General features: G+C 33.7%; 1 protein-coding gene across 1 annotated transcript in view; it reads left to right on the forward strand.

The window, feature by feature from the left end:
- The window catches only part of SELENOF (selenoprotein F), a 34033-nt gene extending 19774 nt beyond the window's left edge, over positions 1–14259 (forward strand). The window contains exons 3-5 of the mRNA XM_079776268.1: positions 4082–4145; positions 9738–9787; positions 10637–14259. Coding sequence (XP_079632394.1) covers positions 4082–4145; positions 9738–9787; positions 10637–10768 — 246 coding nt within the window. The 3' untranslated portion in view covers positions 10769–14259. The remainder of the gene's footprint in view (positions 1–4081; positions 4146–9737; positions 9788–10636) is intronic.
- Positions 14260–14460: the final 201 nt, after the last annotated feature.

Raw genomic sequence — 14460 nt, forward strand, 5'->3', positions numbered from 1 at the left:
CTTCTCTAATGCATATAGAAAAGAGGCCTACCAACTTGCTATAAAAAATATAAGCTTTCTATATAAAAGTTTTGTAACTTCTTTGATTTATCTCCTATTGGTATTTTTTGCATAAATGTTTGGAGGTAAGCATTTTTGTATGCCAGTGATGTTACTTAAAAAGGTAAAAATGAGCCCTGGCTGGAATGGCTCAGTTAGTGGGTGTTGTCCTATGCACTGGAAGGTCTCAGGCTCAGTTCCCAGTCAGGGCACATTCCTAGGTTTCGGGTTCAATCCCTAGTCGGTGCATGTATGAGAGGCAACCAATCGATGTATCTCTCTCATATCAATGTTTTTCTCTCCCCCTCCCAGCCACCCTCTCCATCTCTAAATTTTTCTCTTCTTTTCAAAACAGGTAAAAATGATAAGGGTGCAAGTCAAGGAATTGAAAGTTTTAGCCTTTTGTACTCCTTTCATACTTTATGCCCTTGAGAATTCCTATTATACATAGTTTGTATTTCCTTTTGTGTGAATTTGTGTGATATCAAAGATGCCTATGAGTACTTTATAAGGCATTGAAAACTTACCATAATTTGTAGTTAATTTATTTATTCATCATGAAAAACAAATGTTTTCCTATGAACACTACAAATTCATAAGTAAAATGCCAATTTAGCATCACAAATTAAATTTTTTAGTATTTGACTTGAATAATGTTATACAGCTTTGAGTTACATTTTCTTTTTGTTTACCCTAGACTTTAAGCACAATCTACAAAGTGTGTCAAAGGAACTTAAAATATTTCTAAAGTTACATGATAAAAAAAGAAACGTTTAATTCTGTTATATGAATAATTCCATTCAGCACACATACATTGAGCAGCTTTGTATCCAGGTCTGGGGGAATTATGATAAATAAGACATTTCCTGTCCACAGTGAAGTTATAGACTATTTATAGTTCATTATGATGAGAACAAGAACTCTGAAAATTCCGCAATTGAGAGTAGAAGACCAATGATAGTTTTCCTGAAGGTCACATCTGAGCTGCTGTTCATTAGAGATTGTGTTTCTAGTATTTGTAATTAATCAGTTGGTGTTTTATGATATAGATAAGTGCTTTCCATGCATGGGTTACAGGTATGCTAGGATACTGAGTCCTTCAGTCCTTAGACAACCAAATGGGGAGGAACTAAGTGAACAGAAACCCCCAACTATAACAGCCTCCTCCTTTTATCCCAATCTCCATACGGTTGTTGCCATTTTCCCGTGTGATTATATGAAGAATATTGGAAAATAGTGGTGTAGAGAAATGCTGTTATATAAGGTAATGCAATCTCCACTAGAGATTACAAGGGGTCACAAACTTGCAAATAAAAGATAAATCTAATAACCAAATTTTTAAATGGCTTATTTTTTTTATTTTCTTAAATTAATTCTGATAAAATACTAGTACACACAACAAAATTCACCATTTTAACCACTTTTAAGTGTACAATTCAGTGACATTAAATACATTTACATTGTTGTGCAGTATCTTCACCATCTATCAACAGGACTTTTTCATCTTCCCAAACTGAAAGGCTATACTCATTAAACAGTAACCCCCTCCACTTTGTTCTTCCTTCCCCCAGTTCCTGGCAACCACAATTCTACTTTCTGTCTCTGAATTTGACTAAGTACCTCATAAAAGAGGAATTACCTATATAGTATTTATCCTTTTGTAACTGCTTTATTTCACATAGCTTAATGTCTTCAAGATTCATCCATGTTAGAGTATGTGTCATAATTTCCTTCCTTCTTAAGGCTGAATAATATTTCATTATATGTATAATAACATTTTATCTGTCTTAGACATTTGGGTTGGCTTCACCTTTTGGCTATTGTAAATAATTGGTATACAAATATCTGTTCACACCTCTGCTTTCAGTTCTTTTAGGTATATACCTAGAAGTAGAATTCCTGGATCATACAATTCTTTTTTTTTTTTTTAATTTTTTAAGGACTTACCAATTCTATTTTTCATCGTGACCACACCACTTTACATTTCTGCAGCAATTCACAAGGGTTCAAAATTCTCCACATCCTCACCATCACTTGTTTTCTGTTTTGTTTGTTTTTTGATAATAGCCATCCTAATAAATATGAAGTGGTATCTCATTGTGATTTTGATCTGCATTTCTCTAATGATTAGTGATTAGTTGAACATCTTCTTATGAACTTTTTGGTAATATGGCCTGATATTTTTAAAGGTATTTGTGGGTGGGGAGACTGGTCTAATCAAGATTCACCAAATCTTACTCAAAAGCAACTTATTTTATAGAATTAGGTCAGCCTAATCTTAAATTTTTGCTGCTACAAAGAATCTTAGAGATCCTCAGAGTTTTTAATCTGAGATCCATCAGTGATTCCAGAGAGTCTGTGAATAGCCTGAATTAAAACATAATTCCATCAGATTCTCAAAAGTATTTTAGAGCCTTTAAAATCTTAAGAACCACTGATATAGCCCAGAAACACCAAAATGTGAAAAAGTCACTATATTTCTGATAGGTAGAATTAGCATAATTTTTAAATTTCTACTCTGCTTTTCTATATTTTTCAAAGTACCAAAAATAATTATGCAAAGTTCACGTAATTCATGCTATTTTAGAATTTAAAAGGTAAAATCTATCTTTAGCTCTTGAGTGTACAATTTTAAAAAAAAGTCTAAATGCTAAGAAAACATAAAATGATTATAGAGTTTTCTTTTATTATTATTATTATTATGATGATGATGATGATGATTATTGTCTAAAGTTTTACATATGTCTCCTTTTTCCCCAGTTAACCCCCCACCCCTGCTCAGCCATCCCACTCAGCCATTCCCACCCTGGGCAAGCCCCTACCACCCCAGTGTCTGTGTCCATTGGTTATGCTAATATGCATGCATACAAGTCCTTTGGTTGCTTTCTAACCAACCCCCCCAACACCACCATTTGTCTCTGGATCTATTCTTGTTCATCAAATTATGTTGATCATTATATCCCACATCTGAGTGAGATCATGTGATATTTATCTTTCTCCTACTGGCTTATTTCGCTTAACATAGTGCTGATTATAGCATTTTCTTATCACTGCCTGCCTTCTCTTAGAATCACAGCATTCCCAAGTCCCTACAAAAAGAATGAGCAGGCTCTACGGCTACAAAATAAAAATAAATAAGTGATGTTTATCATTGAATCCATTTCAACTGAGTTAATTGCAATAAAATATTTGTGCTTGAGATTTTTATAATGAGCTTTTACTATAAAGAGAGTGCAGGTTCTATAGCTACAAAAGCAATATTTACCACTGAATTCATGTCAACTTAAATTCCTGAAGGGAAAATATTTACTTTTTTTATAATGAGATTTTACTGATTTTCCTATAGTATCTTTACATAGTACATACTGTATTTTACATTTTAAAGGTATGTGTTTTTGTTTTGTTTAAATTTAACACAATGATCACTTAATTTTAAAAGCAACCACAATGTATTCTCATTAAGTATTTATGTGGATAGATGGATACATGCCTGTGTTCAATTTAGCATCCTAAAAAACTGTAGGAAATTTTTTGAGATTATGAGGCTCTACAGCAGCGGTTCTCAACCTGTGGGTCATGACCCACAGGTTGAGAACCACTAGCAGGGTCGCCTAAGACCATCAGAAAACACAGATATTTAATTACGATTCATAACAGTAGCAAATTACAGTTATGAAGTAGCAACGAAAATAATTTTATCGTTGGGGTCACCACAACATGAGGAATTGTATTAAAGGGTCGCAGCATTAGGAAGGTTGAGAACCACTGTTCTAGAACATCTTACTATTCAAATTCATTGTCAAGTCTTCATATCTTCTTCTATCTTTTTGGCTAGGTTTATAATACTCCAAGTAGGACTTAAACTACTACCATTTAATATCTTGGGCCTCTGTTTCCTTTTCTGTTGGACTGGAACTAGATAGTTCTATCCAACTTTAACATTTGTATGATCTATATATCTGCTTAACTGTTATATTTATTTTAGAACTACATTTAAAAATTTATAGCAGTTTTTAAATTTTTGTTTTTTTTTCTTTTGCAGCTATATGCAGGAGCTATTCTTGAAGTCTGTGGATGAAAATTGGGGAGGTTCCCACAAGTCCAAGGTATGTAAATATTAACTCTAGTAAATTCTCAGTTTAATAATTTAAAATCAGCATTTCACAAGAATAATTTTATTAAATATTCTCACAAATAAAAACTTTTAGGATGATACTTTCTCAATAGCTTATGAATTCCTACCACAATTTTCTTCATAGAGGTAGAGTTTTACAGTAATTGTTGAATACTAGGTTACTTTAAGTAAGCATAATATATGAAATTTAAATTTAAATACAAGACATGATGACGTGGTTATTTTTTTCAAAGGAGTCTTTCGTTTACCAAGTATAAATTTTACAAGAACTTTTTTTTTACCAGATGTAAATGTCATCCCTTTAAATAGCATTTCATTGGAGTATATTTTAAATGTAAATTGATTTATGTAAAACTCCTAAGGAACAATTACATTAGTGAGACTAGACCTGTCCTAAATGACAAATTGTCAAGAATGGAATTAATTACCATAAAACCTGAGGTGCAGAAGAGAGGAAGTAATACATGCTGTATGTGTCCACAGGAAATTTTAAGGAGAAATATATGAAAGGATAATTATAAAAGTGTATTTATTCTTTTGGTTGAATAAGCAAACAATAGAGGAGCTTTGCAGCTTCAAAAATACTTGGGCTAAGGCTTTTTCTATTCTGTTCCTGTATGTCACTTGAAAATCAGTTTTAGGAAACTGAACTTTTCTGAGGTATCAATCAATATGGTTGTTGGTACCAGTACAGTGCCAACAGGAATCCCAGTTTGGGGTGCAGTGAAGAAGAAAAGTTTGTTCAGAGCAAACAACTCAATTGTGATACAGACAGCTCTGCTCCACTCTGCCCTTCTCTGGCCCACTCCACTCTGTCTGCTCTGCTCCAGCAAAAGGTCTTTAGTGTTTCAGCTCCAGCCAGGGAAACAGTCTTCATTCTCTGAGCCAAAGGGGAGCTGACTTATAGAGAGAGTGGTGCCTGCCCGTGGTGCCTGATTGGTCCATATTCATGCAAATGAGGACTCCCAAGTCCTCATGGTTTGATTGGTCCAAAAGGCACTGTGCTGATTGGTCAGAATGGAACCACTCTGGTCAGTGAAGATGCTGATGGAGATAAAGCTGAATAACTCTGAAAGGACAGGGAAAGTCTCAGTCCTATTGGTTAAAATAGGATTCCGGGAACTCCTTTATAAGGGTGGGCTCAGTTGACCAGAAAACTCTTAAGCAGGCAGTTCAGGCAGGAAGCTTAGTGCAGGCTTCTCCCTTAAGCCCGATTTGCATGAGAGGCTTGTTTAGAAATGGCAGCTAGGTTCTGTTTTTAAATTTGAGCCCTGTTCACCACCTAGTGCAATGTGTATGTAATAAGTACTCAAATATCTGTTAAATGGTTAATTTACTGCCTGTAAAATGTGATTTGCTACTACAGGGCATTTAACAGATACTTTCTTCATTCAAAATTAGAAGGCTTATGAATCTATGCTTAGAGAACTGATGAAAATAGTCATTTAGTGACTCTTAATATTTCTTTTAAATTTGTTCATGCATTTCAGCCTGTTAAAAATCTGTTGAATGAATGAAAGTTATTACATGTGCGAGGCTCTGTTATAGATGGATACAGCAGATATAAGAATAATCCTTTTTCCCCGAGAGGTTTCTTATATAGTAGGGAACATACTGTGGATCTAATGGTGTTTTGCACAGCTATGCATATAGTCAGAGGGATAATGAAAATGCAACAGCATTTCATAATACCAGTTTTGCTTGTGGATTCAGGAGTCTGCAGAGTATTTGGACAAATTCTAAAGGATAAAATTAATAGAGAAGGTATTATAATAAGCCAGAATAACATAATTAGTTTTATTTTGAACTAAATTTTGTAGGGGAAATTTAGATGGGATATAAACTATTTTCGTACAAGTCCTCAAAACCTTAAAAGAAAAAGAAAACCCATTTATTAAACTTTGTGTTGTCCTAAATCAGTGGTTCTCAACCTTTCTAATGCCACGACCCTTTAATACAGTTCCTCATGTTGTGGTGACCCCCAACCATAAAATTATTTTCATTGCTACTTCATAACTGTAATTTGCTACTGTTATGAATCATAATGTAAATATCTGTGTTTTCCGATGGTCTTAGGCCACCCTGCTAGTGGTTCTCAACCTGTGGGTCACGACCCATAGGTTGAGAACCGCTGCTGTAGAGCCTAAGACCATCAGAAAACACAGATATTTACATTACGATTCATTAACAATAGCAAAATTACAGTTATGAAGTAGCAACGAAAATAATTTTATGGTTGGGGGTCACCACAACATGAGGAAATGTATTAAAGGGTTGCGGCATTAGAAAGGTTGAGAACCACTGTCTAAACGCAAGTATATAAAGACTTTCATAATGGAACATGTATATAGCACTATTGCTAGTTAATTCTAAGTTTAAAAAATAAGTTCTGAAAGAATGATGTAAATGATAATAGAACTGGTGAAACATCTCATTTGTTTTTATTTTAGAAAGATGTATTCTAAATTTTTTAACTTAGACTATTAGACATAATCATTACTTAAAATATTGGTAAAATGTAGATGAACAAAACCCCACAAAGGAAAATTATCCATTTAAAACTTCCCCAAACCGTATACTTTAGATATGACCCCTCCTATTAAAATAATAGTAAGCATTTTTTGTTATATTTATTGTGCCAAGTATTTTATATTTTCTCACTTAATTTTTATAAATATTTTGCTTAGTGCTTCTGGGCTTTTTTTTTCCTTTGTAAAGGCTGCATTTTCACTATCCCTCTGACTATATTTATGGATAACTATATGTAAATATGAACATAAATGTATAAAAATAATATTTATCCATCTTTTTTAACAACCATAGGAAACAAATTGATCTATAATCTGCTTTTTATATTTGTGTTTCCTTCTATATCACTAGTATCTATATATATATAAAAGGCTAATATGCTAAGTGTCCATCCAGGTAGTGACATCATGTAGCAACGCCTGGCTTCCTCTCCCTAGCGACTAGCCTCCTTAGAGTTTCTTTAGCCCAGGAACATGACTTGCTTTATAGCCAGGTGCAAACATTTTACACTTCAACCAAATGTCTGTGAATCGTTTTCCCATACCTCATCTCATTTGATCCTCACAGAAGTCCTGGAGTAGGTAGATAGGAGATTCGGTGGAATCCTATTTTCTTTTCATTAGCCAGAGAACGTAGATTTAGAAAGCTTAGAAACTTGACCTGGCTTAAAAGAAGTAAGAAATGGTGGACCTTGAAAATGACTTCAGGTTTTTTTCACTGCACAGAATATAGTCAAACACTACTGCAGTTAAATATTTTACCCTTTGTTCTCACTGTATGATCTACAATAATAATCTGCTTCATGTTGATATTTACTGCTGTGTTGCTGACAATTACCTGAAAGAGAAGTTGGGGTGCTTCACTGGGCTGGAAAAAGTTTAGCTACATCAGAAAGCAGGTCTAATTAAGCAAGTTTATTCTGTATTTATATAAAAGGCTAGCCCTAACTGGTTTGGCTCAGTGGATAGAGCGTCAGCCTGTGGACTCAAGGATCCCAGGTTTGATTCCAGTCAAGGGCATGTACCTTGGTTGCAGGCACATACCCAGTAGGGTGTCTGCAGGAGGCAGCTGATCAATGTTTCTAACTCTCTATCCCTCCCCCTTCCTCTCTGTAAAAAATCAATAAAATATATTTTTTTAAAAATAAAAAATAAAAGGCTAAGTTGACTCGCACATGCGCAATACATATAAAGCTCTCGCTGGCACCAGTCGCACGCGTGTGTTTCCATCTGTCATTGTCAATCATGAATTTGGTTGACATTCTATTATAGAGAAAGGGCGAATAGCGATATTAAAATATTTCTTCTAATTGACTTCCTTTCAATGTGCACGAATTCATGCACCAGGCCATTAGTAGATTAATGTAATTGTTAATAATTTGATGCATTCGATAGTGTGGTTCATATTAATTTAGTTAACCAATAGCCTTTACACATTTAGATAATGCCATCAGCCAGCCATCAGCCTGGCATCTGGCCCCCATCTATTAGTTGAGCACCGCTCCCGCTGTGGGAGCACACTGACCACCAAGGGACAGCTCCTGCATTGTGCGTCTGCCCTCCCCCCTGACCTCCACCCCCGTGGTCAGTGCACGTCATAGCAACCGGGCAGTCGGCCAGTCGCTTAGGCTTTATAATATATTTTTGCATCATCATGTAATTATATCTTTAGAGTAAAGAAATTCCTAGAAGGGGACTTGCAGATTTAAAGAGTATGTACATTTTAAGACTTTTGATTCATTTGGCTAAATACCCTTCAGGAAGGATGTGTCCATTCATATTTTTCCCACAACTAATCCCCAGCAAAATTCTTCTCTCTAACCTTAAATTTTCTTTTTCATTTTTGTCACTCTGAATGAAGATGTCTCATTGTTTTATTTGACACTTATTTGATTATTAGGTTGGACATTTATTTCAAATATTTGTTTACCATCTGCCTATTTGCACATGACATATTCCTGTCCTTAGTTCATTTATCTGCCTAGTATTTTTTTAATAATTTACAAGAGCACTTTTATAAATTATATGTTAGAGATGAATTTTCTACCATATGTTGTTTCACTTTTTATTTTGTTAATGGTGCTGTTTTACTATCTTGAAATTTCCACTTTTATGTAGGCATATCTATAGAGCATCTCTTTTAATGTCATGCTTAGGAGAAGAATTTTGTATTCCATATTCAAGTTGTCTGTATTAAATTCTGTGGTAGTATTCTTAACCTCTCTTTTTATTTTTTTTTAACTAAATATATTTGTTATGTGATTACTTGTTCATCTTCTTTCTTTCCCTCCAGAGTGTAAACTCCTTAAGATCAGAAATGATGTCTGTTTTATATAGCTTTATCTCTGTTGTGCAACATGCAGTAGGTATTCCATAAATATTTGTTGAATAAATTTAAAACATTAATTCATCTAAATTTATTTAGATATAAGATATGATGTAGGCACCCGACTATTTTTCTATGTTTTTTTTTTCCTCAAATAGTTTGGCAGTTTTCTTAAAAGTATGTATTGACTAATTCACTCACATACTCCAGACGCAAACACCTATAATCGGAGTCTCCCTTCCTGCCTCGCTCTCTCTGATTTGATAGTTTAACCGTATTAAAAAACTCCTACAGATATTTGTATCTCTAGATTTGTCTATTCTGGTATCAGTATCCTACATTAAAAAACAATTGAACAAATTTTCCTTCCATATTTTTTTTTTCTGAACTGTGACTATCCTCACACATTTACTCTTCTAGCTGACCTATCATTTTGTCAAGGGCTGAGAATCCCATTGGAATTTGAGGTTTTAATTAATTTAAAACAATTAACACCTTAAAATATTTTCTTAATAATTTATAAGAGCACTTTTCCCATTGAAGTGTATGATATGTCTTTACATTTTTATATCTGTTTAGATCACCTTAGTTTTTTTCATATAGGATCTAATATTTTACTTATTGAGTTTATTTCTACTTTTTGTTTTGATCTTTGTATCTTGCTTGGATTTAGAAATGAATAATTTTCATCTTTTTCCTTTCTCTTAAGCTTTTGTCAGAAGTGATAAACCCAAACTATTCAGAGGACTGCAAATCAAGGTAAGTTGATTTTTTCTTTCTTTTTATTTATTTATTGTTGAGAATATTACAGATGTTCCCCATATTCCCCACTTTGCCCCCTTCCATCCCGTCCCCATCCTACCCTGAGCCTCCCACATTATTGTCTGCGTCTATGAGCTATGCATATATGTTCTTTGGTTAATCTCTTCCTGTCCGCCCCACTTCCCAAGGTAAGGTGATTTTAATGGAATCCCTTTTTTCCAGCATTAACTTATTTCTTTTTTGAAGATTGAGGTCATGTTTGTTGTCACATTTACCCAGAGTTAGGATTTTCACAGGTCTCTGGTGAAATATTGGACCCAACTAGTGGGTTGGAAGTTTCAGAAATCCAGCTTAATTATAAACTAATTACAATAAAATTGTTAGGTTTCTTAAACCAAAGAAAATTCAAAGTCCAATGCAGAATTCTATCTGATAATTTGTATGCACAGCCTATGTTAGCATTGCTCTTATAGTCATTCTCTCTCGTTAATTATTTTCAACTTATCTGCTTCCTCCATTAGATTTTAAATTCTTTTGAGAGAGAATAACACGTATGCAATAAATATTTGTTATAGTCAATAATAAGCTTAAATCCCAAATAAACTATGTTGATACTAACAAGAATTTTTCTCTTTAGAGATGAACTATAAGTTTTTAGATTGCCCTTTTTTATGAAATGTTATTCAATTTTTTCCCAAAAGATTTCCATTGAATCCTGTTGTGATATGTCTAAAGCTTTTTTGTATTACTATTAAATTCATTTAAGCTGTATTGCATTGGTTTTAGTTGAGGCAAAGATGACCTTCTAAGCAGGTAAAATGATGATATCCCTCTTTTTTTTTGTAGTATGTTCGTGGTTCAGACCCTGTACTAAAGCTTTTGGATGACAATGGGAACATTGCTGAAGAACTAAGCATCCTCAAATGGAACACAGACAGTGTCGAAGAATTTCTGAGTGAAAAGTTGGAACGCATATAAATCTTGATTATATTTTGTCCTATCCTTTTGTTACCTTATCAAATGTTAGAACACCTAGAACATAATTTAGTTTTGCTTTTATCCTTTGATCAATCTTTTACTGTGAGGCAGTAAACATCTAATTAAAAGTTGAAGTGGCAGCACAGCACAGGATATCTAAGGACTTGGCAAGTTTCACAAATTCATGTTCAATAAATTTCTAGCCTCCTACATTTGTTGGTACCACTAACAGAGTGCTTTGTAATAGACTTATGGCTAATTATGCAAATGATAGTTTGTGATAATTGGTCCAGTTTTACAAAGTACAGATTTTTAAATTAGGGAGGTTAATAAGGGAGATGATTACACTGTGCCTCATGCGCTGTGTGCTCTTTGAAAGTAATGACAGTAAACTACAAAGCAAATAAGATAGACGGAGCCTCAACAGGTTGCTTGATCCTCAGATTTTCCCATATTTTTATATTCCCCAGCTTTACTTTTAATAGAATCACTATGGTATATAATGAATGAACTGCATAAAAACTTTATGGCTTTGTTATTGTGAAACAGATTCAAGATCAACTGTAAGAATGAAATATTCACAGATTTGCGTTAATGAAGACTACACAGAAAACCTTTTTCAGGATTTGTGTGGATCTGATATTTAGCAAATTCTTGTGCTTTACATTCTTACAGAAAAGTCATTTAAAGATGATTATTTGTAAGACCAAAATATAAATTAAAAGTTTCAAAAATCTGAATTTAAAATTTTCTTCTGATTTGTCCTTTCATGTTTAAAAATGATACCTTTCTCTGTATACTTTTCTTTTCATATAAGCCTTTATTTTCTTTAGCCAAAATGTAAAATGGCTGTACTGTTTAAAACTTGTAACTTCTTCTTGTGAATAATAGTGCTTCATATTTGTCTAGCAATTTTATTTTTCAAAGTGCTTTCATTTATGAACACATTTTTATCTTGCATAAGAAGTAACTCAAATTATAGAATGTTTATGAGCTGTTAAAAATGATAATGTTTCAGGAACATGTGACATCTTGCTCCCTGGCATATGTTGTCAGTTTGACTCGAACTCTTTCATAATAATTTTTTTTAATGATGATTTTTTTTCCCCCTTAACCTTCTATCTGGTGAAAGTGACTTCACTTCATAAAAAGTAGTTAAATAAAAACAACGTTCATCCAAATGACTTTAGGTCATTTCAACTGCCTACTAAAAATTGTTCAAAAATTCTATTCTGTCAGTTTAATGTCAGGTTAAATTCTTATAATCTGGAAACTTTATGAATTTTTTATTTTGAATTAAATCATCTTAGTGAAGGATATTTGGAAGTCCTTAAAGACAACTCTACTAGAAAATGTTTATATAATGTTTATTTTTTTATCGAGATCAGTTATTAATCTTTACTAGCATTTTGTATCATGTTATATTTAAAATTAAGAAGTATGTCTTTAAAGCCAGCAAGAGAATGAATACACCCTGGGCAATTTGTTTAGTCAAAATAAAATACTATGAGAAGTCCTAACAAACAGATTATGGTCTACTTTTGATCATCAGTAATGGAGAGGGCCATTATTTTGATAATACAGGGCACTGGATAAATTGGCACTAATATCTAATGGTGGTTATTACATCAGAACAAGAGGGAAGTGAAGCCGATCATGGACAGTGGAAAAATACAAAGAGAGGAGTTGCCACCACATACAGAAGAATAGTGGGATAGAAGGGATAAAACTGCAAAAGTTATGGGATTGGCATAGAAAACTAATTGGACTGGTCTGCAGGCAAGAAGAGCTTGTTAAATGAGTATCTGGCACTGGGATTTAAAAAAAAAAAAAGGGTGAAGAGAAGCCTAAAATGTCTATTCAATTTATTATGAGAGATCAAAAGAGGCTAAAGAACCCCACAGTATCTTAAAGCTTGAAATTCTTGAATAAATGTGTAACTACCAAGCTTCACTATTTTAATTGGGAGGTTTGAGTTAATCAGCCAATTCCAACTCTCACCAATTTTAATTAAAGAACAGCAAAAAGCTTTTTAAAGAAATCTTGATTACCAAAAAGGGGGTATAAGTATTGATCCAAAAAGTACCATTTTGTAGCCAAATTCTGACATTAGATTACACTTAGTCAAGCTCACAAATATAGGTATGTAATAGTCACTTGATATTTATAAATGTGCTCCCCCTGCCAAAATTGTTACTTATAACCTAAAACAGTTAATTTATCTCTAAATTTCTGAATTTGGCAAAAGCCTCTTGTAAGAAACTATGAGCAAGAACTGACATTTCCTGTTTTCGGGGGTTTGAGGCTTGAAAGCTAGACTAAAATTAAAGTTAATAAAGTGTAGAAAATACTTTTGAAAGCAAATACTGCAAAACTTTGGAAATTAAAACTGGCAGTAGCTAGTATGTGAAAGCATGTCTACAAATACATGGAAAGTAGGAGTACAGAATCCAGATATAAGTACAATTAGATAAGTATTTTACCTGAAAATTGAAGTACCTTTTAATTAAATTCTGTGGTGACAAAGGACTTTTTCTGGGAGGAGAGCCTGCATTTGTGCTCAAAAATTCAAAACAAACTTTTGCTAATTAAATATAAACATTTGCTTTCAAAGTTTTGGCCCAGGAATCAGTAGCATGAAATATGGTTATTTAAAAATACTGAGGAAATTAAACTAAAAATAATTGTGTAAAGCCTCTAAAAGTTTCCTTTCACCACTTTTTCCTATTAACCACTCTTGAAACATAACTTCAGTTCAGCATTTTATCTATTCAGCATTATGACCACATTGAAGTTTGGACCTTAAAATTCAAAACTTTTTAAAAAACTTTTGTGGTAGAAAAATTAAACTACAGCTGATCCTAATTGGTGAATTCCATATTTACATATTCACCTATTGAACCGCTAAAATGTAATTGTAACCCCACAACTACAGTACCTGAGGCACACTCATACATTCCCAGCCAAGTCCAAACAAGGTAACATTGCCTTGTTTCAGCTCATGCTATAGGTAACCTTTTCAGTCTATTTAGGGCCACATTTTTGTGCTTTTTGTTGGTGAGGTAGCTCTTTAATATGATCCCCAAGCCTAGTGCTGAAATGCTATCTAGTGTTCTTTAAGTGCAAGAACGCTGTGATGTGCCTTATGGAAAGATACATGTTTTAGGTAAGTTTTGTTCAGGAATGAGTGACAGTGTTATTGTCCGTGAGTTCAATGTTAATAAGTCAACAATCCTATATAATAAAGAGCTAATATGCTAATTAGATCAACAGTAGAATGACTGTCCGGATGACCTTCCAGACGAAGCCTGGGCTGCAAGGCCCTAGGCAGCCAGGGCTGTGAGGGCCGAGCCCCTTGCATGAATTTTGTGCATCGGGCCTCTAGTATATATTAAATATCTTTAAGTAGAAGCACATAAAACAAGGGCATGTATGAATAGGTTGACAATAGTGTTGTGACCAGAGACTTCCAGGAAACTAACCTTATAATTCCCCTAAGAGCAACGGTTCAATATTTGCTAATTCAGTGTTTGCAGCAACTTTATAGAACATAATTTACTACCATGAGTACTAAGAATCGACTATATTAAAACATTTTTATGGAGATATAATTGACATTTAAAATTCACCCAGAGTGTGCAAATCAATGGATTTTCAGTATATTCAGAGTTGTGCCACCAAAACCACAGTCT

Source organism: Cnephaeus nilssonii (assembly GCF_951640355.1).
Source record: "Cnephaeus nilssonii genome assembly, chromosome: 7".
In the NCBI taxonomy this organism is placed as follows: domain Eukaryota; kingdom Metazoa; phylum Chordata; class Mammalia; order Chiroptera; family Vespertilionidae; genus Cnephaeus; species Cnephaeus nilssonii.